The sequence below is a fragment of the Capra hircus genome, chromosome 4 (assembly GCF_001704415.2).
Source record: "Capra hircus breed San Clemente chromosome 4, ASM170441v1, whole genome shotgun sequence".
Lineage (NCBI taxonomy): Eukaryota > Metazoa > Chordata > Mammalia > Artiodactyla > Bovidae > Capra > Capra hircus.
In genome coordinates, this window is record NC_030811.1 from 112,724,680 (window position 1) to 112,751,972 (window position 27,293).

The window sequence follows — 27,293 nt, forward strand, 5'->3', positions numbered from 1 at the left end:
ACCAGAAGTTTGCATTCCGGGCAATAATCATCTCATCTACAGAGTCAGGTTAACAAAGCTATTTCTGTCTGCCACTCACCCTCTGCTCTCTTCTACCAGGAGAAACAGAAAGTTAAATCTACCTCCATGATTTTCAGTCCCAAATTTGCTCATGAGGCTCTGGCATGCTCGACAGATAATTCAACAGCATATGTTTACCAAAGGAAAAAAAAAAACAAAACAGAAGTGACATAAAGGCATCTCTTTTTATTCTCCCTTTTTATTATTTGAGGACCCAATTTTTAAGAATAAGTGAAAGTTTGGAGTAAATTCCTATTGGTTGTACAGTCGCGATGATTAGGGTCATCTCATCTCACCTACAATCCAATGAAGACTTTCTTTAATAACATTCGTGTTTGTGGATTTGGCCAGGCAGCAACTTGAATGTGGAAAATACTGCCTTATTCCAAAAAGGCATTGAACATCCTTTTCAAAGGAGTTTAAAATTTGTCACGTAGATTTCAAAACTCTGGAAAAGTATCAAAGGTGTTTTTATTGGACAGTTGAATAATAAAGAACAGAAGGTAAAAGATTTGTCAAGAATCACACAAATTAAGTGGAAAGACACCTATCACATGTATATTTCAGAAGTCTAATCTATTACTTTTGGATTACTGCTACACTTCTTATGAGACTGGCTACTTTTTAAGATGTCTTTGCCAAAATCTGTCTGAATTTATCGGGGTGGCATATATTGACTGGATTAATTTTTGCTTCCATCTCAGGAACTCAGTATTTAGAAGTAAGAATATAAAAATGGAAGATGAAAAATTAATAAATCATGAAATGAAAGCCTGTGGATACAATATTAACCATGTAACAAAATTGATGGGATTATTAGTTACACAATGGCTACCCTATTTGGGCTTTCCTTTTGTGTCTTCTTTTGGCAATTTTATTTGGAATCTTTGAAAATATTTGTTGCAAGTCAATGTAATGAGATAGGCAATGGTCTTTTTCATCATCTAAACCAGAAATCCATGAACTGTGGCTGGCAAACCAAACCTGGCCCTCTTGTGTTCTTGCAAATAAAATGTTATTGGAACACAGTTACATACATTCAATTATATATTGTCTATGGCTGATTTAGCAGAATGATAGCGAAGTTGAGTAGACCAGGAAACGCCAAAAGCCTAAAGTATTTACTATCTGGCCCTTTATGGAAAAAGTTTGTTAATTTCTAAATTGTTCCATCTCTTAGTGTCCTAGAAGACATTTTAATCCCTGGTGACAAACCTACAACTTCACTCTCTGTCCCATTTGATCTGCTTTTATTTCTACTTCTTCAAAACAACCATTTTTCAACTGCCTTCTTTTCCTAGTAAATCTACCATCTTCTGTTTACATATTTTCCCCTTCTCGGTATCACAATTAATTCTATTCCAAAATTTATTTAAATATAGTCACATGTGGCCCAATCTCTGCATAAGGGCAATCAAAATAATAATAATGGAAAGATATAACTGAAAGAAACGTTAATATTCCTTTGGGTTGTAAAGAAAACGTAAAAGTTGAAATGGAGGCGTGTGCTTTTTTAAAAGAGTAATAGAACTCTTGAGAGTCCCTTGGACAGCAAGGAAGTCAAACCAGTCAATCCTAAAGGAAATCAACCCTGAATATTTCATTGGAAGGACTGATGCTGAAGCTCCAATACTTTGGCCACCTGATGTGAAAAGCTGACTCATTGAAAAAGATCCTGATACTGGGAAAGGATGATGGCAAAAGGGGGGCCACAGAGGATGAAATGGTTAGAGAGAATCACTGGCTCAAAGGACATGAATTTGAGCAAACTCCAGAAGATAGTGGAGGACAGAGAAGCCTGGCATGCTGCAGTCCATGGGGTTGCAAAGAGTTGGACATGACTTAGTGACTGAACAACAACAACATTTCAAATCCTGTCTTCCCAGCACTGCTAATCTCAATATCCCCCCCAAATCAATGACAGCTGCTGTGGCAGATGGCTGGACCTCCCTTTCCAGAACAGGGTACTCATTCCTCCAGCGGCCAGGCTGTCTTTGGTAACTGCCCTCAGTCAAAGGGAGCTGCCTCACTCAAAGTTAAGTCTCCTTTTGAAGAGCATTCCACATTCAGTGACAGTTGATACAGAGGTTTGGGCCCCTTTGTCTCAATTAGAGAGCCTACCAGGTCCCAGAACTCTCCGTAAAATTGCCTGAGGCCTCTATTGTGATTCTATGACTATTTTCCCCCTTCCCAAGTCTCCATCTCTCTCTCCCGCATATGAGTTATTCCTAAGAGCATTCTCCAATAAATTCTTACAGGAAACTCTGCCTTGGAACCTATATCCTAATTTAAGATAGCTCCCTCTTCTAATACTTTCTCTCACTCCATTCTCATCAAAGGCTTCCGTGAATCCCAGTCTTTCTAGCTCTTTATTCCTCTCTGCTCCGAAGTCCTGTTTGCTCACAATCCTGGGTCAATTCTTTTCCTCTCAATAGAATTCATTACCTTTTCTTCAAATTTACTGGTTAGACATGAACAAGAATTGAAAAGTAGTTCTATAATTTGTGCTAGTATATTTTTATGTCTTATTTTAAGATTTCAAAATATTGCCTTATAGAAGACACTTTGGGGCTGGAATATCATGTCTATTTTTTAAATGTTTCAATTGTTTTATTTTTAACATAGTATCTAATCAAAAAGCATTAAAATTGTAATTTTTACATTATGCATTTGAAAGTCTTTCTATGATGATTATATGGTCAAATGCATAGTAAAATCTCTTCTGAAACAACATTTTCCCTCTGCAATAGCATTTTATTCTAAATAAACTGCTCTGCTACAAAAGTTAAACAGCAAGGCAGCATAAGAAGACCTAAATTTAAAAGATATACTAATATCATCAAATTTTTCTTTGGTAAGTCTGCTCTGAAAAGAAGAAATGAAGGTTGGAAGAAAAAGAAAAGAGAGCAAGCAGAAAAAGAAAGAAGAGGAAAAAAGGAGGAAGAAAGACGGGACAGGAAAGGACAACCAACTTGAAACAAATCAAGAGGAAATTACTGTAAAATCATGAGTTACTTTACATGTAGAACCTCTGAAGTTCGAGAAAGACTATCTTTCCCAGACACCAAATGTTTAACTTTTTGAAATTTTCAGCATTGGTGCTAGTTAGAATAAACAACTTATCTTTATTATACTTGAACTTAAAATTAAGAAAAAAATGGAAACAATTATGTAAGGTGGGAAGAAGTTTAATACCATCTCCAGATATTAAAATAATTTACATATCCTCCATAATTAATTAAGGTGTTAGGGAGTGAATAGCCAGACAAACCAATGGCAGTCAATAGATATACAAAAGTATACTCAAATATGTATGGAAATTTAATGTATGAGAAAGGTTCCATCTCATCACTGATGTAAAGATGGACTTTTAAAATAAATTGTGTTGGATAGCCATTTGGAAAAAGACAAACCTGGAACTGGATCTCACATCATATATTACGCCTAATTCCAAATGGATCATAGAGCTAAATGTTAAAAAATGAAGCTTTTTCAGATTATTTTCACAGGATAAATTCCCAAAAGTGACATTTTTGGGATTTAAAGAGTAAAAAGGATTAAGGTTCTTGATTCATATTAGCAAACTGATTTTTAGAACTCTTGTACTAATTTATATCCCCAAATGTAGTATATGTCAGTTCCATTCTTATTCAAGCCTGGACAAGAACTGTGTCCTATTTTTTAAAACATTTAATAAAATATGTGTGTGGTAGAGCGTAAGCTTTAGGAGCCTTCAGTTGCCCTAGGCCTTTCACGATCCTGGGAATATGTGTTATCAGAGTCAAACATTTTTGTAAAATTAAGAAAAGGATGATACAAAAACAATTTTTAGGAAGGTCTCCAAATTCCATAAGTTTCAGACCCCACAACACCAAGATCAACTCCTGATCATTTTATTAAACTATATGCAATTGCTCCTTTAATATGTCACAAATGGACAAATCTAGAAATTTCAAATGATTCAACTAATACATATAATTTTGGTGATTCATAAGGGGAAAAATCTCCATTAACTAATAACAGAATCACCAAGTCAAAGAGTAACTCAAAACAGGTTTTGACAGATATTGTCAGGTCTCCTTTTTTAAAGTTTGTAAAGATACCCAGCCCCTCCAACAGCAAACAGACATACACGTGTCCCTCACAACGGTGGGCATCCACCAGCACGGCTGCACGTTCTCACTCGTGCACGAGACTCCTGGTTTACACCTGTCCTCCCAGCATACTTGTTAACACTGCCCCTTTTACTTTCAAAATGGTTTGGATGACAGGTGGTCATCCAGATGTCATCGGTCTTTTAAACTCTAATTTTTCTCCTGGAGACCATTCTGGCTTTTAGGGGGCCTACATGCTTCTGGGAGTTACCTGCACTCTCTTTTCCCTCCTTCCTTATTCGCCTGCACTGACAACTGCAGAGTCATCGAGTTACGGAGCAGCACGCCTCTAGGTAGGGACTCCCTTTCTCTGTACACGGAGGCTGGATGTAGGAGGTAGCAATAGAAGTATGCCTGTGTGTTTATCCTGTTGAAAGTCAAGCGCCTGTGTGTGCACACAACATATATGCACACACACCACACAAAGCCAAATTACTAACTGTTTAAATCCAGCTGTTCACCATCCAACATGCCAGAGGTACTGGCAAGAGGGTCCCAGCACTGGAGCAGGAGCTGAGCAGGGTGACCTTTATTTGCCTCCAAGGGCTGAGATTCTGTGACTTCCCTAGAAACATTTGTTAAGGGCTTACTGAGCATGAGGGAAATTCTAAGAATTTTGCTGGTAAAAATCTCATTTCGTCTTCAGACAAAATGACTAATTTAGTCACTGTTACTAGAGAGTATTAATGAATAAGTAAACTAAGACATAGACAGGTCAAGTTGGTGGTCTAGTATGACATACTTAGTAAATAAAGCCCAGATTTCAACTCAGGGAGCCTGACTTAGGAGCTGTTATAGCTCCATTTTCTGGTTCACGTTTCAGGCACTGAAAATCACTTTACATTTCACAGATTTTATTTCCATTTACTTTCTGAACCACTCTGATTACATTTCTGAAAAGCTTCATTACAGAAGGGAGGGAAGTCATGCAGAAAATTCATGCAATATAATTTGAAAGCTTACCATTGAAGAAACTTCCTTCTTCTCTATCTGGGCAATCCAGCTTTTCAGTTATCTATTCATTATATACTGTGAGAAAAGACAATCAATTTACCTTTTCAAAGTCTTCCTAACCAAAGTCAATGATGACTTACCTAATTTTCAAAAAAATGCTAAACATAAAATATCTGTGAATATCATATGATTTCTATTCTGAGATTTTTATATTGTTGTTTAGTCATAACGTTGTATCCAACTCTGTGACCCCACAGACTATAGCCCACCAGGCTCCTCTGTCCATGGAACTCTCCAGGCAAGATTACTGGAGGGGGTTGCCATTTCCTCCTCCAGGGGATCTTCCCGACCCAGGGATCAAACCCACATCTCCTGCACTGCAGGCGGATTATTTACTGCTGAGCCACCCAACTGCTATTTTAATATTTAAGGCTGAAATGACATAAGGTATTATCAAATTGGGTGTGAGTCAAATAAAGAGAAAAAGGCCAAATATTTGGTGGTGACCACAAGACGACTTGTCTCTGATGACAGAGAGCCTGTGGATGCTCAATGAATTCCTTTTGACGAGTCTCGTTTTCTTTACTCACCCTTTTAATATAGGCAGTCCCTTGAACCTGAGAAGTTTCTTCTGGGTAAAAGTAAAGCTGCTTTGTGAATTTGATTACATTATATTCCTACAATGAATCTCCTGTAACTGTTCTCAAAATGTGAATACGTAACTGCTTCTACCTAAAATGAATAAATATCCAACCTTGTGCTCTTTTGTAAAAAAAAAATAATACCAACCTTTTATTTTATATTGGAGTATTGCCAATGAACAATGTGATAGTTTTAGGTGCACAGCAAAGCAACTCAGCCACATACATACAGCCCTGTGCTCTTTTCAAAGCATTTCTCCTGGCCCAGTTTGCTATGGAATTGAACGTGGACGGGCACAAGCTGAAATGCCGCATCGTTCTCTGCAGTCCTCTGGTTTGATTTCAATGCTAGGAAGCAGCACTTCAGCTCCTCTCCTTAAACAGCTTTTTTTTTTTTAACTGGAGGATAATTGCTTTACAATATTGTGCTGGTTTCTGCCATATATCAAGATGAATCAGCCATAGGCATACATATATCCCCTCCTTCTTAAACCTCCCTCCCGCCTCCCATCCCCCATCCCACCCCTCTAGGTTGTCACAGAGCACCAGCTTTGAGCTCCCTGCATCATACAGTACATTTTCACTGGCTATCTGTTTTACATATGGTAATGTAGATGTTTTAATGCTACTCTCTTAAATAGCTTTTCCAAATAGTTCATGATCCTGTTACCATCAAAACAATTTCTATGTAACAGGAGCTAGGGGTTAGCAATGGAGTCAATACATGCTTGACAGTTGATCCTTAAACATACAAATTTTACCTTGCTTCTCATTCAGATATAGTATCATGTCCCAGAGGCCCAAAACAGCACAATAAGCTGGATATCCCCTGACATTATTTTTAATGGAAATTATGAAGGACCTTGTAGTACCCTTTCATCAGTCAATATTTTATGGTTCAGTCATCCAGGTGAACAAGGGTACTATGGTTCTGACTTTAGTTGGGCTTCCCTGATAGCTCAGTTGGTAAAGAATCTGCCTGCAATGCGGGAGACCCTGGTTTGATTCCTGGGTCGTGAAGATCCCCTGGAGAAAGGATAGGCTACCCACTCCAGTATTCTTGAGCTTCCCTTGTGGCTCAGCTAGTAAAGAATCTGCCTGCAATGCAGGAGACCTGGGTTCAATCCTTGGGTTGGGAAGATCCCCTGGAGAAGGGAAAGGCTACCCACAGTATTCTGGCCCGGAGAATTCCATGGACAGTTGATGGGGTCGCAAAGACTCGGATATGACTGAGCGACTTTCACTTTCCAAGGTCCAAGCATGGGTGCAAGCATGTGAGAACCTACCCAGAGCTGTCCATGTTTAGTTGAAGGACGCTAAGATTTGAGTTCTGGGTAAGGAGGAATCTTGTAAGTAAGGGAAGTATTAAAGAATCAAGCTGAAAAAAAGTAGAGAGAGGGTCAGCCGACTAAGTAAGGCAAATTGTTTTGGGAAAAGTCTTCAAGGATTTCTTAAAGCAAAGTTAATTTTTTGTTGAGTTCTTTTTGTGGATTGGGAGTAGGCGGAACTGGGAAAGCTATTAATATCCAACCCTGACTGGAAATTTTAGTCTTCTCTATCAATATGATGGTTTTTACCCATCTTAGATTAGCTATTGAGGTTACAAGAATATGTTTTAGAAATGAGAACAGTATTTAGTACTCATACTTTAATTTTGATGCCTGGAATAAGTAAGGGGAAGAATTCTAATTGTGAGTTACTGAAAGAGTATGGGCATCTCATCAAATAAATTAAAATACTTGCCAGGATCACCCCCATGAGGAATGTAAATTGCGTGTGGTCTTCCACCAATATAGACTCGAGTTCTGTTCAAAAAGGTGGTAAATTTAGAATTAGTAAGGCTTATTTTGAAAATAAATTTATCATCGGAGTTATTTTATTTCATTAGATTACATTTATATAACGTTCTATTACCATTGTTTTATCACATATTAAATCCTCCTTATATTTATCCATCAGGAGACTTAAAGTGTTTGATTAAGGATATGGTAATAAAATTAAAATAAATGAAATGTCATTTAAAATTTCAGTAAGTTAGCAATAGAATTAACAACTGCTAATTTACTTCTCCACATCTTCTCTCAGTAGGATGTAAATTATGTGAAGGCAAGGATTTATCTTTTCTTGCTATAATTATGTCCCTAGTGACAACCACATTACATAAGGCATAATAAATGCTCAGTAAATATTTACTGAAATAGATGAGAGTCAAGGAGGCTTTGAGTAGATGAATAGTTAAACATTTATTTTATCTGACATTTGGAAATTTTAAAAGTCCTTTAACTTAGAAGCATATCTGCTAGATAATAAGACCATTAGATCAGATATAATAATCAATATTTTAATGCCCCATTACTCATTCATTTTTTTTAATTGAAATATGGTTGTTTCTGGAACCCAAGAAGAATCTTTGTATTATGAAGCACAATAAGTCCTTAACACAAATTTCCCTAACAGGATGCAGTTCTCATGGAATTAATAAGATTTCCAAAATTAAAAGATGCTTGGAAGAAAAGCTAAGACAAATCTAGACAGTGTGTTAAAAAGCAGAGATATCACTTTGCTGACAAAGGTCTGTGTAGTTAAAGCTGTTGTTTTTCCAGTAGTCATGTACGGATGTGAAAGTTAGACCATCAAGAAGACTGAGCACCAAAGAGTGATGCTTTCGAAGTACAGTGCTGAAGAAGGCTCTTGAGAGTCCCTTGGTCAGAAAGGAAATCAAACCAGTCAGTCCTAAAGGAAACCAACCCTGAATATGCATTGGAAGGATTGATGCTAAAACAGAAACTCCAATACTTTGGCCACCTGCTGCAAAGAGCCAACTCACTGGTAAAGACCCTAAAGCTAGGAAAGATTGAGGACAAGAGGAGAAGGGGATGACAGAGGATGAGATGGTTGGATGGCATCACCGACTCAATGGACCTGAGTTTGAGCAAGCTCTGGGAGATGGTGAACCACAGGAAAGTCTGGTGTGCTGCAGTCCATGGAGTCACAAAGAGTCAGACACGACTTAGCCACTGCACAACAACAGATCTCTAAATGAAAACAAAAAAAGAAGAGATAGATAGCAGGTGAGTAGTAGTGCAAAACCAGAATGAGGGCAGTTGTTGGCCCATATTTGCAGAGGTTTCAGAACTTTCCACTCAAACTACAGAAGCTTCAGCGATGGATATTTGCTCGGGCCCCTATTCTCTTGTGGGAATAATTAGCCACTTTACTGATAAGCATCTATGCAAAAAAGTGATGACACTTATGAAAGACCAGGCCCCTAGGGGAAAATATAGGTATTTTTTAAAAGAGCAACATGTTTGTTACAGCCTCTTGCCACACATGTAATGTACACTTTTTGGTTCTTCCTTCCGGGTATATTTTTATAATGAGATGTAAAGAATAAGGAATTATCTTCTATCTTACTGTTTCTTTTATCCTTACATGTTAATAAGAAGAGGATAAAAAGTCTCATAGCCAGAAAAATACAAAGTCCTAGAAAAATTAATGGTCTTAAGTAAGCGAACAGAACATTTGGCTAACACTTATTTTTTCATACAGGTACATTTTACTTACAGATGGGCCTATTAATGTGCCTTTGCCTTATCAATGGATCTTTCTAGCTTGTCTATGGGTTCTTCTTGAAAAAGGCACACAAACTGAAGGAAGAAAATAATATTGTATTGGCTTGAAGGAGAATGGAGAAAAGCTTCTCAAAGTGTATGGACTATGAAAATATTTTCCATACCTTTTGTGAACTCCTTTTGAAAAAGTTACTTGAAAAAAAAAAAAAAGAAAAAGTTACTTGAAAATACACTCCAGCAAAAGAAAAAAAGAATGAATTCTGAAAAAAGGAAGATATGGGATCCACAAGTTCTTCTAACTCAATAGAGCAGTGAAAAGAAACTAATTTTTGTAAAGTATAACAGGAAGTCAGAGGACTTTTAAAAGAATATTTATAAGAAGAAAATGAATATATTTTACCAAATACTAAATGAGTAATCACAGTGTTAAGAATAAAGATACATGTGTCCTGTGTCCTTTTTGCCAAGAAATAATGAAGGTAGCTAAAACTCCAGGAAATCCAAAAGCTGTATAAGTTACAATGTAAACATGAAACAAGCTGAAATATATCATGATTTTGAGAAATGGAGAGTAAAGAAAGAGACTATTTGGTTGGAACACTAGGTAATTCTTTGTTAAACAATACAGGTTTGTGACATAGAATTACCTTTCCTATTTCCACTTCAGTTCTTTTCTAAACATTATTTACACAATCATAATATGTTTTATTCTTTTTAATAGTAAAAAAATTTTAGATGCAAATTATAGAGTATTTCAAGATATAAATAAAGTTACAGAACAGAATGCAAGTATTATACACTGAGAAAAGTCAAATGAGTGAGAAAGCTTACTGAATTTAGGAGCTAGAGAGAGAAGAAGACACATGGAAGGAAACAGGTTTCCAGATTTTCTGATCTTAATTAATAGGAAAACTATTGATAGGTAGAGAAATAGAGGGCTAAATAGATTACTCAAAGTAAAAAAGATAGCCAACAGAAGAAATATTAGGCATCTTAACAGCTAGTAGTGAACAAGGATAGTTACGATTCTAAAATAGCAAAATAATAATATGTAACAGTGAAAAACAAAAAGAAACATGGATCGTGCAAGATACATTTTTCAGTTTTCATGATGGGGAGTAGATAGATAATATCTAAAGTCAATAATCATGAAAAAGAGAAAAAGCCATATTGTTCAAAGACTTGGAGTTAACCAAAAGAAGAACCACAAATAGAATCATACTAAAAGGATCACTTTTGGAGAGGAGGTGTCAGAGGTGGAGCGGGGAGTGGAAAAATTAAGCTTTTTATTTGACAATTTTCTGTACTTTTCAAAAAAGTGATGTGTCCTTATCATATGGATACATGTATTATTTTTATTACATAAAAAAGGTAAACCATTTCTTGATTACAAGCTCATTCTCTTCACTGATATTATCCCAAAGTGCATTCTTACTAAGGATAAAATGAACATACCTCTGTAGATAATATTGATAAATGCAGAATTGACAAATGAAGGCTATAACCATGATTACAAGGAGTAGAAGCATCAGGAATCCAAACATGTCAACTGAAATGAATGAAAAGAACTCTATTTTAAGCCAACAGAAGGTTAATTTCTCATAGTTTCATCATTTCTACTACCATGCAGTCTGATTCTTAAATACAAAGTCACAGGTCATTATTAAAAATTATACAGTAACATACATTATACACTCCAATAAAACCATCTTTAACACAATAGTCATTAACATCTGAAAATAATCTGGGTTGCTAAAAAATGTTCTTTATCTTCCTGGTGGCTCAGACAGTAAAGAATCTGCCTGCAATGCAGGAGACCTGGTTCGATCCCGGGGTTGAGAAGATTCCCTGGAGAAGAGAATGGCAACCCATTCCAGTATTCTTGCCTGGAGAATTCCATGGACAGAGGAGGCTGGAAGGCTACAGTCCATCATGTCAGAAAGAGTTAGACACGACTGAATGACTAACACTACTTTCATCTCTAAATTGGTGAACTATTAGGCCACTAGCTTTTTTTTTTCCTTTATTTTATCTCTAAACTCATTTCCAGGCAATATCTCAACAGAAAAAAAAAGGTCCTTCAGGCTACTGTTTCTGTACAAATACAAATAGTAGGTAGTGAGGGGTGGTTTATTGTTTGAGTTTCAAGAGTTCCTTATCAAAAAGACAACTTAAAAAAAAAAAAAAGACAACTAACATTTGCTGGGAAATCAGATCTCCAGCACTTGGAAACTTTATCTCCTCTCAATACTATTTAACTTATCAGCCTGGTGTACCTGTATAATGAAACCAGAGGGCAGAAGATGAAGTAGAAGCCTAGGGGTTCCCCATTCATACTAAATACACAAAGTATCACTCACTCATATCAGCTCTTTGCAACCAACAATTATGAATTCAGTTTACCTGATGGTATCTGAAGAAAACATGGGTTTGTGAAAAAAATTTGTAATCTTTCACTTTAATTAAAAAAAAAAACCCAAATACAATATTACAGATATAATTTAAAGATTCTTTGATGATTGAGATGAGTTTAGTTCTAGGGAATCATTCTTTTTGATTGGTAATTCTCAGTATTGAACACATTAGCTGAGAAAATATAAATTACAATAACACCACTGGGCTCAGTATGTCCTCATCCCCAGGATTAGCTTATAAGAAACTCCTGGAGTTCCTAAAGCAACTTAAGAACACAACCCTCCTTTCACTCGGTTATAGTCATTGTATATAGGAGTATTTTAGAGATGAAATTTGAAGTATTTAACAATCAGTAAGGTAAGGCACCCACCAATCAGAATATAGATTGACCTAGTTTGGAAGCTGGCTGGAAGCAATCAGGGGAAACAGAAATGAACAGATATGCTGTATTTTAATAAAGTAAATATAATAATTTTTCAACTGTAGCAAATCACTAGTGTTTGCAAGTCTGTTATTAAAAAGTACATAAAAATTCAAATAAGGACAACTCACCTTGACAGTTTAACCAAAATGAACAACTGACAGGACACTCAGAATTTGGAAAACAAATTTTTTTGCAAGCCTTTTCTTTACTGCACCAAAAACACTGTGTTTGGAAGGAAAAAAAAAAAGTATAATAATTGCAATCTCAGTAAGTTTCTGGTACTAGTTTGATAAGTGTTCAATTTATAACAGCCATCATCTTATTATTATTATTATTTATAGTTGATGCTGCTGGTGGTGTGCTCAGACCTGCTTTACCAGGCCCGTGCACACAAACCCAGCTGCAGTGTGTGGTGGCAGACAGTGGCTCAAGCTGCCCTTTTTCTTGCATGTCCTCATGGATGGGTCCCAGCTGGCCTATGAGGCTACCTCCACCTCCATCAGTAACTGACAGTATGTTGTACTGTCACATGCGTGTGCTCAGTCGTGTCTGACTCTCTGTGACCCCATGGACTGTAGCCCGCCAGGCTCTTCTGTCCATGGGATTCTCCAGGCAAGAACACTGGAGTGGGTCGCCATGCTCTCCTCCAGGGGATCCTCCCGACCCAGGGATCAAGCCCATGTCTTCTGCATCTCCTGCATTGGCAGGTGGATTCTTCCTCACTGAGCCACTGTGCATCGCCAGCTGACAGGTATACGGGGTTCTGAACGATGGGTTTGCTTGCCTCAAGGCAGGCACCAGTCCGCTATATAACCTTTTGCCCCAGGGCTTCCCAGGGTTCAGGCCAAGTGTAGGCTTTGGCAGAGATCACATCTTCGCTTGGCTCTTGTCCCTTAGTTTCTCTGCGTCCCTTACTCCTTCGTATTAATAATTCTGCTGAACAGCAGTCACTCAAGGAATCACATGTTCCTGAATTTTCTCAGGCTCTGTGAAAGAACTGCGTGAGTGTGCTCAGTCACGTCCGACTCCTTTCGACCCCATGAACTGTAGCCCACCAGGCTCCTCTGTCCATGGGACTCTCCAGGCAAGAATACTGGAATGCCATTTCCTCCTCCAGGGCATCTTCCCAACCCATAGATCGAACCTGAGTCTCTTGCGTTGGCACGTGGATTCTTTACCACTGAGCCACCTGGGAACCCCTAGTAAACCAACACTAAGACCTCCCTTCACAGAGCATTAATAAGGATTTCCGTAGGTAGGCTGCTTTTTCGCCCCCTCTCTCACACTCTTTCCTATTCCCCTCGTCTGCAGCACTCCCGCTTTCCTCTGGGGACTCCGCTTCTACTATACATGGGCCTGGAGGTGCTTATACCAGCCTTGCCTTGCCCCCTTCCCCCTTTTGTTCCCTGGTGGTTGATGATCATTCGTAAATAGGAAAGCTGAATTCTAAGTCCCTTGTTGAAGGAAGTAAAAGCAAGGTATAAAGGTGGCAACTACTGGTGGGAGATAAGACTACAATCTAGAAGAGTAAAAAAAAGGACAGCACAGTGGTAAAAATGGCTGTCACTTACATAAGGCTTACCATGTGACAGGCACTATTCTGAGCCCTGTATATGTATTAATTCACTTCATACTCACAACAACCCTCTAAGCTATGGACTGCTATGTCCACTTGATAGAGGAGCAGAAGAAGGCGCAGAGCAGTCCAGCAATGCACATGAAGGCACACATCTAGTAAATAGGGAAGCTCAGGTTCTAATGTGACCAATTCGGTTCTATGCTGGTAGCCAATCCTATGAGACTGCTCCCAGACCCCTCCCAATCTCCTCCTGCTGGATATCCTGAGACCAGCAGGATATATCAGTACTGCTGCTGCTAAGTCGCTTCAGTCGTGCCCGACTCTGTGCGGCCCCATAGATGGCAGCCCACCAGGCTCCCCCGTCCCTGGGATTCTCCAGGCAAGAACACTGGAGTGGGTTGCCATTTCCTCCTCCAATGCATGAAAGGGAAAAGTGAAAGTGAAGTCGCTCAGTACATTCCAATGTAAAATGTCACTCCTTAGATAGCAACCCACTCCAACATCCTTGCCTGGGAAATCCCATGGACAGAGGAGCCTGGAGGGCTACACTCCATGGACTCGCAAAGAGTAGGACACAACTGAACAACTAACACTTTTCAGACACTTCCTGAGAACAAGAGATACATCACAGGTCAGCTTTCGTCTCGTGTTAACCAAGATCAAAGGTCAAGTGAAGGTAAGTTTCAGATTGAAATTGGTTAGGCTAACTGGGTCCTGTTCTCTTGGACTTTTGCTTAAAGACGAACTTCAAAATCAAGGGCTAGAATCAAAGATTACACCCTGGAGACTTCAGGCCTTGGTTACTAGATCTTGAAATTTCTAAGAGTCAAGTTCATGCCATCCAGCAGGATGTTTTGTTTTGTTTCTGGCTGTGCTGGGCCTTCACTGTGGTGCACGGGTTTCTCATTGCGGTGGCTTCTCTTGTTGTGGTGCACGGGTTTCTCATTGCGGTGGCTTCTCTTGTTGTGGTGCACGGGTTCCAGGGCCACTTAGCAGCTGTAGCACAGGGGCTTATTTCCTCTGCAGCATGCGGGATCTTCCTGGACCAGGGATCGAACCCACGTCTCCTGCATTGTCAGGCAGATTCTTAAACGCTGGGCCACCAGGGAAGCTCTACCAGCGTTTTCAGTTCAGTTCAGTTCAGTCACTCAGTTGTGTCCGACTCTTTGCGACCCCATGAATTGCAGCATGGAGATGAACTGCCAGGAAAAACCTGAACCTGTCATAGAGCAGCTTGTGCTCACTCAGCACCAGGCTGGTGCCCTGGCCCCGGACACCAGGTTCACAGCACGCGAGCTTCTAAGGCAGCGCAGCCCCCAGAAGAGACTTTCTCCCCTGCCCCTCTCTTGATTGATAGGAGCTTAGAGAACAGTGGAAGAGGGAGCAGCTTTGCAGGTTGAGCCAGGGGGTTGGGGTTAGGGGGGCAGGCAGCAGCCAGACTGGGTGATCAATAATTTACTGCCTGGTCAGGGAAATTCCACAGAATATCTGTACATTTCCCTGAGATTCCAAAGTTATAGCTGGTGGGGGGAGGCAATAACTGACAATGATTCTGGATAAATACAATTTTACTCGAGGGCTAGATGCATTATTTTGCCAGGAGCATCTTTTTAAATGTAGGGATGAGGAAGATAGACTATGTGCCTCCTAAAGATCAAAGGATGAGACAGGCGCCTAAGGTAGTTTCTTTGTTTCCTCTCTGTCTGCCTCGACTTGTTCACCACCCTTCTTCCTCTGGTAACCACACCCTCTTTCCTTTGTGGACCTCTTCCCCAACTTTCCAGGGTGCTACAGCAATCAGTCAGCTATGCTCCACCACTTTCTTCCTATTGGAATCACCAGATGCAGGTGATGGTAGCCAGAGCAGCCCATTCCTCTGGCCCAGTAACTAGCGCTGAACCGGACAGGAGAGACAAGAAGGGTCAATCAGAATCTTCCGTGGAATTGTATAGGCACTGGGAGAGATCTGCTAAGAGCCTGCCTCTTCCCCAGCTCTATGGAATGTTCATTCACCATAGAACACAATGAGGTCAGTGGTTCAGTGGTAAAGAATCTGCCTGCAATGCAGGAGACACAGGAGACTTGGGTTCGATTCCTGGGTTGGGAAGATCCCCTGGAGGAGGGCATGGCAACCCAAACCAGTATTCTTGCCTGGAGAATCCCTTGGACAGAGGAGCCTGGTGGGCTACAGTCCATAGCATGGCAGAGTCAGGCGTGATTGAAGCGACTGAGCACATCCAGAGGGAGGCAGAGCTGGGAGATGAAAAGAGAGGAAATGTGAATAACAGCCTTTTAGACTCAGCTGTGCATGAAGTCAAGGCCACCCTGGACTTACCAGTTTTGTGAGTCTATATATTCTCTTTTGATTAAATTAGTTTGAGCTGGGTGTCTGTCACTTACCACAAAGAGATCTAATTCCTTAACTGAGGCTAAAAAGTCTTCAAAGAGCAGAATTTCAAATTACCCAGAAGAACAGAATATATTCAACCTCTCTAAATTACTAATGCATAATTGAAGACAAATTACAGGGTTTTTTTTTTTTCCTTGTAGCTAAGGAAGATGACCTGTATAAACACAAAGCCATGCCAACCAGAGACCCTTCAGAGAGTGACAAGTGAGAAGTCAGCTAACAGACTTTAGACTGATGGATAATATCATTAAAATGGAAAAAAATGCAGAGAGGAGGAAGGTACTTATTGTGCAAAGAGGGATTTCATAGTAGAGGACATAGAGAGGATAAAGAGTATTTACTAATTATTTAAGGCCAAGTGATAGAGATAATAGAGGTTAGATTACACTGATGTATATAGTGTTGTTTTCTATAGTTTTATTCATTTATTTACTTTTGACTGTACTGGGTCTTTATTGCTGCACAGGCTTTCTCCAGTTTTGGCGAACGGCAGCTACTCCAGTTGCAGCGCTCAGGTTACTCATTGTGGTGACTTTTCACGGTCTCTGGGGCGCATGAGCTCAGTAATTGTGGCTCCCGGGCTCCAGAGCACAGGCTCAATAGTTGTGGCGCAGGGCGTTAGTTGCTCTGTGGCAGGTGGGATCGTCCTGCATCAGGGATTGAACCTGGGTGTCTCCTACGTAGGCAGGCAGATTCTTTACCACTAGGGGCTAGCAAGGAAGCCCTAAAGCACTGTTTCCTAGAGGCTGAATGTTTAACTAGCAGATATAATATGTCCACTCTATTTTAAAAAACGTCTCTAAGTGGAAAAATATTATAATTTCGAAAGGAGTGGAACAGATAATAAATGTGATAGTAGTTCATAAGAGAAAGTACTCACTCCTAGTTGATTAACTACGTAAGATTTCTTTCAGAGAATTTGTCTAAGTTTTGAAGAATAGGTAAAAATTTATATAGAAAGGGAGGGCTTTAGATACAGAAGCTATGGTAGAATAAAGAACAGGGTTCAGCAACAAATGCTGGAGAGGGTGCGGAGAAAAATGAACCCTCTCACACTGTTGGTGGGAATGCAAACTAGTACAGCCACTATGGAGAACAGTGTGGAGATTCCTTAAAAAACTGGAAATAGAACTGCCTTATGACCCAGCAATCCCACTGCTGGGCATACACACTGAGGAAGACAGAATTGAAAGAGACACGTGTACCCCAATGTTCATCGCAGCACTGTTTATAATAGCCAGGACATGGAAGCAACCTAGATTAGAGGTCCATCAGCAGATGATTGGATAAGAAAGCTGTGGTACATATACACAATGGAGTATTACTCAGCCATTAAAACAAATGCATTCGAATTAGTTCTGATGAGGTGGATGAAACTGGAGCCTATTATACAGAGTGAAGTAAGCCAGAAAGAAAAGCACCAATACAGTATACTAACGCACATATATGGAATTTAGAAAGATGGTAATGATGACCCTGTATGCAAGACAGCAAAAAAGACACAGATGTAAAGAAAAGTCTTTTGGACTGGGTGGGAAAGGGAGAGGGTGGGATGACTTGAGAGGGTAGCGTTGAAATGTGTATATTATCATATGTGAGGTGGATCGCAGGTCCAGGTTCTTTTTTTTACTTTATTAGTTTTTTATTTTTTTTATTTTAAAATCTTTAATTCTTACATGCGTTCCCAAACATGAACCCCCCTCTCACCTCCCTTCCCATAGCATCTCTGTGGGTCATCCCCATGCACCAGCCCCAAGCATGCTGTATTCTGCATCAGACATAGACTGGCAATTCAATTCTTACATGATAGTATACATGTTAGAATGCCATTCTCCCAAATCTCCCCACCCTCTCCCTCTCCCTCTGAGTCCAAAAGTCCGTTATACACATCTGTGTCTTTTTTCCTGTCTTGCATACAGGGTCGTCATTGCCATCTTTCTAAATTCCATATATGTGTGTTAGTATACTATATTGGTGTTTTTCTTTCTGGCTTACTTCACTCTGTATAATCGGCTCCAGTTTCATCCATCTCATCAGAACTGATTCAAATGAATTCTTTTTAACGGCTGAGTAATACTCCATTGTGTATATGTACCACAGCTTTCTTATCCATTCATCTGCTGATGGACATCTAGGTTGTTTCCATGTCCTGGCTATTATAAACAGTGCTGCGATGAACATTGGGGTACATGTGTCTCTTTCAATTCTGGTTTCCTCCGTGTGTATGCCCAGCAGTGGGATTGCTGGGTCATACGGTAGTTCTATTTGCAATTTTTTAAGGAATCTCCACACTGTTCTCCATAGTGGCTGTACTAGTTTGCATTCCCACCAACAGTGTAGGAGGGTTCCCTTTTCTCCACACCCTCTCCAGCATTTATTGCTTGCAGATTTTTGGATTGCAGCCATTCTGACTGGTGTGAAGTGGTACCTCATTGCGGTTTTGATTTGCATTTCTCTAATAATGAGTGATGTTGAGCATCTTTTCATGTGTTTGTTAGCCATCCGTATGTCTTCTTTGGAGAAATGTCTATTTAGTTCTTTGGCCCATTTTTTGATTGGGCCGTTTATTTTTCTGGAATTGAGCTGCATAAGTTGCTTGTATATTTTTGAGATTAGTTGTTTGTCAGTTGCTTCATTTGCTATTATTTTCTCCCATTCAGAAGGCTGTCTTTTCACCTTGCTTATATTTTCCTTTGTTGTGCAGAAGCTTTTAATTTTAATTAGATCCCATTTGTTTATTTTTGCTTTTATTTCAAAAATATGGAACGCTTCAGGAATTTGCGTGTCATCCTTGCGCAGGGGCCATGCTAATCTTCTCTGTATCGTTCCAATTTTAGTATATGTGCTGCCGAAGCGAGCACAGGTCCAGGTTCTATGCATTGCGACAGGGTGCTCAGGGCTGGTGCACCAGGATGACCCTAAGGGATGGGATGGGGGGGGAGGTGGGAAGGGGATTCTGGATGGGGAACACAAGTGAGTCGGTGGCTGATTCATGTTGATGTTTGGCAAAACCCACTACACTATTGTAAAGTAATTAGCCTCCAATTAATAAAACAAACAAACCATCAAAGAACAGGTTTCAGGTTTCCCTGGTGGTTCAGTGGTAAAGAATTTGCCTGCCTCTGCAGGAAACACAGGTTCAATCCCTGATCCAGGAAGATCCCACATGCCTGAGAGCAACTAAGCCCCTGCACCGCAACTGCTGAGCCCGGGAGTCCAGTGCTCACAGCATCCTGGGCTCCACAGAGCCCCTGCACCGCAACTGCTGAGCCCTGGAGTCCAGTGCTCACAGCATCCTGGGCTCCGCAGAGCCCACGTGCCGCAACTGCTGAGAGCCCCCGTGCCCTGGAGCCTGTGCTCCATAACAGAAGCCAGCATAGGGTGGAGCCTGAGCGCCACCACGAGACAGTAGCCCAAGCCCTCCGCAGCCAAAGAGAAGCCCAAGCAGCCACGGAGGCCCAGCACAGCCAAACATACACCAGTAAAGTTATGTATACAAAAGAATGGGCTTCCACAGCGCCGGGAGTGAGATTTGTCATCATGGGATTTTGTGGAATATGTGGGGAAGGCAAACTTGTCTCAAGTGGAGATGGACTTTGAACCAGACTAAAGAGTGTGTTTTTCCTTTTCTTTTTAAAAATTGAATTATACTCTGTGGGAGAGGGCGAGGGTGGGATGATTTGGGAGAATGGCATTGAAACGTGTACATTATCATAAGTGAAACAGATCGCCAGTTCAGGTTTGATGCATGATACAGGGTGCTCGCGGCTGGTGCACTGGGATGACTCTGAGGGATGGGATGGGGAGGAAGGCTGGAGGGGGGTTCAGGATGAGGAACACATGTACACCTGTGGCAGATTCATGACACTGTATGGCAAAATCACTATAATATTGTAAAGTAATTAGCCTCCAATTAAAATAAATAAATTTAAAATTGAATTATAATTATTTCATACAAAAAATTATTTTGTTTTTGAAGTATAATTTTCTAGAAGTAAGCACATATTCACACTAAGCTTTTCCTTTGTTTTATTTCTAGGTTCTCAAGGAATGGTGTGAAATGCAGAAATACATCTTAACACCTGTGACCAGTCATTCCTATTATTAAAGAACTGTGTAAAATGAAGTTTGGCATACCTTTTAGACTACAACTGTAAATTACATGACTTTATAACACTCCCAAGACAATTTCTTCACATAAAAGTTAACTTACCTTCTTTCTGTTTATACATGATTGACAATTATCCGCTGCAGTACATTCTGAAAAAAAAAATTAAGTACAAAAATTTAAATATTTTTATTGCTCAATTTTAGATAAAATGCATTTTGTTAAGTCATTCCTGTTTCATGGCAAATGTATCCATACCTGGAGCATTTTCCTTTATTATTTTCCTAAGTCCAGACACTTTCTCATTGATACTATTTAAACCCTAACTCCTTCTTACTTTCTCCTCTTAAACTCGGAAAAAAATGAGAGTGCATCATCCAACTTTGATGAGACAAGTAAAGTTCTAAAAAATAACCTCCCTCTCCTACACTAACTCCCTGGTCCAACCAGACATCGAAGGCTACACCTCTGAAGCACACTGGACTAATCCCACACCGCACTCATCGATCCAGGGAGAAGGCATCTGACCAAGTCAGACCAATCAGAAGCCTCCTTCCATGATTTACAGATGGGAACTTGAGGGTTAGGGGTCTCCAACTTTTCAAAAATTTAAATAGGATTTTTATCTTTGTGTAATTATAAAAGTGATACATATTCAATATAAGAAATAAGGATACATAAAAATCAAAAGTCAGCTGAAATTCCACCATCCAGAGAAATTCTGATGTTTCACCTTACTTTAAACAAATTCTTACCATGATCTAAATTTGAATTTTGCCATCATTGCAGAGGACTGCAACCATGAAATCTTAAATACCAATATTCTAGTCTCTGACTAGAATCTTCTCTCCTTTCCTCTCGTTTGCATTTTGGCATGACTCAGACCTTTACTTTTCTTGACATTTCCATCGTTTTCCAAATCTATTTGCTCCTTATGGCCTCATTCCTTTCTCTCCAGCCTGAACTTCAGGTCAGGGAATGACCTGACCTGGGTCCATCTCAGAGATTTAGACTAAGTATTTGTAGCACTAACCAGCGATCCTGCTTGTAGTCTTTCTTCCTATTACTGAAAGACCAGTGAAGGACAGCTGACCTACACGACCGTCCGCGACATGAAGCAGTGTGTCCTCTCCTCCTTTCCCTCTGTGCCTGGAGAAAGCGACACCAGCCATTTCCACGGCATTCTCGGGGCCAGATTCTCCCTTTACTCTGAAGACTGATTTTGTGTGTGTGTTTGTTTTCCGTCTAGTCACTTTGGTCCTCCTGAATACATTTTCCTAATACCTGCAGCATCACTCTCTCCTAGTTCTCTTGGAATGTTTCTGGCCATTCTTTCTGAGTTTTTTGGTTGGTTCCATTTCCTCTAATTATGCCTAAAATGTTGTTATTCCATAAAGTTCCATCCTTGGTCTTCTTCTCTTCTTCCATGAGGGATCACAATTTCAAATATCTAGGGATGCCAGGCATCAAAATATATTATACTCGATATCAAAACAAAAACTTTCTGATTGGTATTGCAAATAATTAATAACTAAAAAATTGAACAACTGAATCTGACAAGTTTATCTAGGATGAGTAAAAATATTTTTGGAATCAAAAGTTTTTGATGAACATGTAGGAGAAAAATTTACGCAGTGGATAACAAGATTTCATATATTACTGTTACTATTTTCTATACTACCTCCTTATATTTTATTTACTTTATTGATTTCTGATATAGGCATGTAAAGTGAGTCCATGGGGTTTTTAATTTGTTAAGTGTTTTTTAAGTTTCTATCAGCTTTGGCTAGAAAGTAGTTCTATTTCATAGTTTATATTTCAAAATTATATTGTTAGGTGAATAAAGATTCATAATATGTCATCTCCATGTATTGAGCTGTATGTCAGTATGGAATATTGCTTATTATTCTCCTTAAATAATTTTTATTTAATTCTGTTTTATGTAACTATGTTGCTACACTTCCTTTATTTTCTATTAGCATTTGCAATGTATATATTATTTCATCAATTTATTGTTTGTTCCTTTATTTCCTCATCACACCCTGCAGTCACACCTGTTTCTGTTTCCTTAAAATTTTTTGAGATATGTTTTATATTCTTTTTTCTATCATTGATTCATCAAGATCTACATTCTCCACCTATACAAGGATCTTAATGTGCTTTAAGTTTCTGCCTTTCCCTTCCCACACCACTCCCCAGGAAGAAGTCATCTGGAATTTTAATTATTATTAAATAGTTTTCAATTATTATTAGACTATCAATGCATTTACATTGCTATCAACTTGTAATCAATCATTTGTAGTTAATTCTGTTTCACTGGTTTCTATGCTTACTACTCTTTTTTGAATCCCACATTTCCCCTTAGTTCATTTTCATTTTGCCGAACAATATCCCTGAGCACACCTTTCTCAGAGAGGGTCTGTAGAGTTACAGAAGTCACTCTGATTATATATAACATAGGTTATAACATAGGAATCAGGTACCCAGGTGATAGAAAACATTGAGAAATCTACCAGGAGGAAGACAGTGAAGACCCAGCTCACCCCAGCTATCAGCACACTCTATGCTAGACGACAGAGGAAGGAGGCAGCTACCAGAATCCAATATAATAAGTATATGTAGAGTCTGTAGGACAGATATTTTTGCTGCATTCAGCATTAGCAGAAATAAACAAATATATACTATAGAAATAAAGGGAACACCTGCAAGCCTTGCCTCATTTTCAAATATGTAGCCTTCATTTTATTTCCTTGGAGAGACCTGACTTTTCATCTCATTGTGACTTTGAGATATGTTTCACCCAATCTGTTTCTCCTTTGGGGTTTCCTAGCTCAGCCCTGGCGGGGGAGATTTTCATCTGTTCCTTGAGCTATGCTTTCCTCTAGGATAGTTCATCTGTTTCTCTGCATGTGACCATACGTGTGTGCTCAGCCACTCGGCTGTGTCTGACTGTCTGCAACCTCATGGCCTGTACCCCACCATGCTCCTCTGTCCATGGAATTTTCCAGGCAAGAACACTAGAGAACAGGTTGCCATCTCCTCTTCCAGGGGATCTTCCCAACCGAGGAATCAAACCCACATCCCCTGCTTTGGTAGGTGGGTTCTTCACCGCTGAGCCACCTGGGAAGCCCACGTGATCATATACTCCTTCATTATTTGCTGTTGGCTGCGCAGTGCTTGCTCAGGCTCTTTGTTGTCTATTTTCATCTTACTAATGCTTTGACAGCTGTTTTCAGAGCTTCCATGTGTGCTGACGTAGTATAAGTGACATCCTGGCCACCTTACCACTGTCCTGGAAAATTTTTTTCTGACAAACTACAGTTTTACCATATTTTCTGGTGGCGCTAGTGGTAAAGAATCCACCTGCGAATGCAGGAGGTGCAAGAGACACAGGCTTGATTCCAGGGTCAGGAAGATCCCCTGGAGTAGGAAACGGCAACCCATTTCAGTATTCTTGCCTGAACAATTCCATGGACAGAGGAGCCTGGTAGACTATTGTCCATGGGGTTGCCAAGGGTTAGACACAACTGAATGGCTGAATACACACACACACACAACAGCACATTCTTTTCACTTGGCTGTTCTAAGCATCTGACAAAGGGAGAGAACGTACGTGAGTCGGTGCCACCAGACTTTGTTATGGTATCTGGACTCTATACTCTCTTCTGAGCTTTTGCCATTTTTCCACTGCCAGGGTTCACTCTAGCTAATTGCTAAAATTGCTAATTTCCAAACAGGGGATATCTTTGAATTGTAGATCTGCCCCCTAAATCTAGTTTGTAGCCCAGGAACTAGTGTTTCCATCAGAGTCAGATCCATTGTTCAATTTCTCTGTTTTCCTTATTGCTTCTCTGTAACTATTTCTCTGTTCTTCAGAACAGGGTGAAAAATGAGGCACCCGCTCAGTTTGCATCTCTCTAGATCTGGGAGTACTAATGAACATTTTTGGAATTTAGTGACTCGGTCATTTCTAAGGGGTGATGGCGGCATTTGGAGTGTTGCCAGGCTGTGCTGTTTTGTTCTGATCCAGAGCCTTCTATTTCTTTCCATGCTTGCCCTTTGTTGTTTGATTGCTCCCAGTAAGAGAACTTCTCTACAGTTTAGTATTTTTTGTTCACTCATTAGGTATTGGAGAAGAAGATTCTTAATTCAAAGCACCAAGAGCAAACTAGAACTTCTTCAGATGTTGCTTACTAAACTCTCGAATGTAAGTGAACATCAGGGTTAAAAGCTCTGGGGATCAAAGTAACCCACTTAGTAGGAGATCTCACTCGATGTGGGATCACTCTCAGAGTCCTGTGGGTACCTGTGGGAAGGTCTATCACTTGGAGTGTTAGAAATGATGGAGGTGAAAATCTCCTGTGAGAGGATAGAAGAGGTTTTGGAAGTGAAAGTATCATGTCCAAGAAACCACCTGCTTATAAAAGGGGAAGGTTGAATGTGAGCTCAAAGGGGAAATGACCCCACGCTAAGAAGCCAGCACTCAGGAGAGGCTCAGAAATAGGCTGACCTAGGTCTTCCCTCCAAAAGGGAAGTTGTTTTCTGAGAAACACTGACCAAGATTGGTCAGCCCCAGAACCAAGCTGGCTAGAAGACCAGACTCTGTTATCTGTTTGTTGTTCACTCACTCAGTCATTTCCAGCTATCTGTGACCCCATGGACTGCAGCACGCAGCATTTCCCTGTCCTTCACCATCTCCTGGAGCTTGTGCCAATTCCTGTCTGTTGAGTTGCTGATGCCACGCAACCATCTCATCTTCTGTCATCCCCTTTTCCTCCTGCCTTCAAGCTTTCCCAGCATCAGGGTCTTTTCTAATTGAGTCAGCTCTTCACATCAGGTGGCCAATGTATTGGAGCTTCAGCTTCAGCATCAGTCCTTCCAATGATCACCCAGGACTGATCTCCTTGAGGACTGACTGGTTTGATCTCCTTGCCGATCAGGGGACCCTCAAGAGTCTTCTCCAACACAATTCAAAAGCATCAATTCTTCAGTGTTCAGCTTTCTTTATAGTCCAACTCTCACATCCATACATGACTACTGGAAAAACCCATAGCTTTGACTAGATGGACCTTTGTGGGCAAAGTAATGTCTCTGCATCTTAATATGCTGTCTAGGTTTGTCATAGCTTTCCTTCCAAGGAGCATTCTTCTAATTTCATGGCTGTCACCTATGATTCTTGATTTATTTTTGTTTCTTCCCTTTTTGTTCTTCCTCAGTATTTTAACAAGGTTTTCTGAAAAATTCTAGTGTGACTCCAATTTGCTAGGGGACAAAGGGAAAGATTTGTTTCTACGTTCAGCCTATGTTTTTAGGCACTCTTCCTGGGGAGAATGTGGCAGGTGTGGTAAGAGAACATTGTTTCGCTTAAAGTATGTATGGGAATGATTGCGAGGTTAAGTGAGAGAAACATGTACAGGAGAGATGAAACCAAAGGAGGCAAGCCAGGTCTTCCGGTTCAGCCGCCCCCACCCCCCACCCTCTCAAAGGAACTTCTCATTCCAGGGCAAAGCTAAGAGCTTTCGGTTCGGTTTTAGGAAGGAAGACAAACTTGGTTATAGATACTATCTTTTTTACTCTGAAAACCAGAAAGCAGTAACTATTCTGTCTCAGAGTCTTCATAAAAATGGTAACCTTGGCTTTACAGGGCATTTTCCAAGTAGTTTAAATCCCGTCCGTATTCTATCTATACAATTCCAGTTTAGGATACTGGAAACTTCATCTCCAGGTTCGTAAATTTAACTCAGTAAGGCTTTTAACATTTCAACATTTCTTCTGTTGGGGAGGGGAACCAAGGGAAGTCTCTAAACCAAAGTAATGACTTGATAAGACCCAAACTAAGAATTTATTAGTTAAGACCTTAAAACACTAAAAAAAGACCATGTTTGACTCTGCAACCCTGCGGACTGCAGCCCTCCAGGCTCCTCTGTCCAAGGGGATTCTCCAGGCAAGAATACTGGAGTGGGTTCTAATTTTCTACTCTAGGGAATCTTCCCAACCCAAGAATTGTCTCCTGCATTACAGGTGAATTCTTTACCATTTACCAGAGCCACCTGGGAAGACCCCAGTTTAACTGGATTTCACCAAAAACATGAAGATCTTTTAAATATGTCTTCCCATTGTCAACTACAAATCGGCACTTGCCAAGGGCATTTGCCATCGGCCTCTGCGGAGACTGACCCCTGTGCTGCTGTGGCTGTTGACCTTCAACACCCCCTGAAGGAGTTCAGGGTGGAGTGAGGCACTCTGTGCTCCAAGGAATCTGGTGCAACAGGTCTTTAGAAAGTTAGATATTTTCAGGAACTGATTTCATAATCCCAATCCTTACATCTCTTCATATATAGATAAATCACTGAATCCCTTCATGGTGACATCAGCTCCTGGTGACTGAAGAAAACCTCTTGTAAAGTAAGCATTTGATTGCATTGAGCTCCCCCTTCACCAAAACCTTATATATTGACCTTCCCCCACCTGCCTCTTTGGAGCAGTCTCTCAGAGATATTTGAGGTGCTGTCTCCCAGGCTGCAGTCCTTATTTTGCCCCTCAAAAACTTAATTGGTATCTCCCACATTGTGCATCTTTTTAGTCAACACCCAAAGACAACTTTAGAGATGAAAATTTCAGCCTTCCAGGAAGGCTCAAATATAAAAGCCTCAGCACACGTGAAGCAGTGCCTCTGGGCTCAGGATGGCTTACCTACCATCATTCATAGTTTTTGTTCTTTGCTTGTCCTTGTACCTGGAGATTTGCGAAAAGCTATTTTCTGAGAAGCTGATAAACAGTTGGATGAGAAAGAGAGAGATAAAAACTGGCAGGAGGATTTGGCTCCATGACCGCAGCCAGCACATAGCTCTTTGGACCTGGGTGCCACCAGCTGTTGGCCAGAGGGACTGTGGTAGGCATCAGGTACTTATTTGGACCTGTGGACCCACTCACGGACCATGAGCCGTCCCAGCAGTCCCTTCCGAGGCGGCTCTTT

The 27,293-nt window shown here is 40.2% G+C and overlaps 1 protein-coding gene across 1 annotated transcript; it reads right to left on the reverse strand.

Moving 5' to 3' along the window:
* Nucleotides 244-27,293, reverse strand: LOC102175547. Its single transcript, XM_005678899.2, has 7 exons — nt 27,015-27,293; nt 20,423-20,469; nt 12,349-12,442; nt 10,837-10,930; nt 7,553-7,614; nt 5,178-5,243; nt 244-508 (listed from the first exon to the last, which is right to left on the reverse strand). Exons 1-6 carry the CDS (start codon nt 27,160-27,162, stop codon nt 5,230-5,232), a joined length of 459 nt encoding a protein of 152 aa, XP_005678956.1. The 5' UTR covers nt 27,163-27,293; the 3' UTR covers nt 244-508; nt 5,178-5,229.

Bases quoted from the DNA above. Each gene is read 5' to 3' on its own strand.
- LOC102175547 (XM_005678899.2), bottom strand. From the start codon at position 27,162: ATGTGCTGGCTGCGGTCATGGAGCCAAATCCTCCTGCCAGTTTTTATC. The intron at 10,931-12,348 runs GTGAGTTGTCCT...CATTCATTTCAG, and splicing joins ATTTTGGTTAAACTGTCAAG to TTGACATGTTTGGATTCCTG. The intron at 7,615-10,836 runs GTATGTTCATTT...CTTTTTGAACAG, and splicing joins TATCAATATTATCTACAGAG to AACTCGAGTCTATATTGGTG.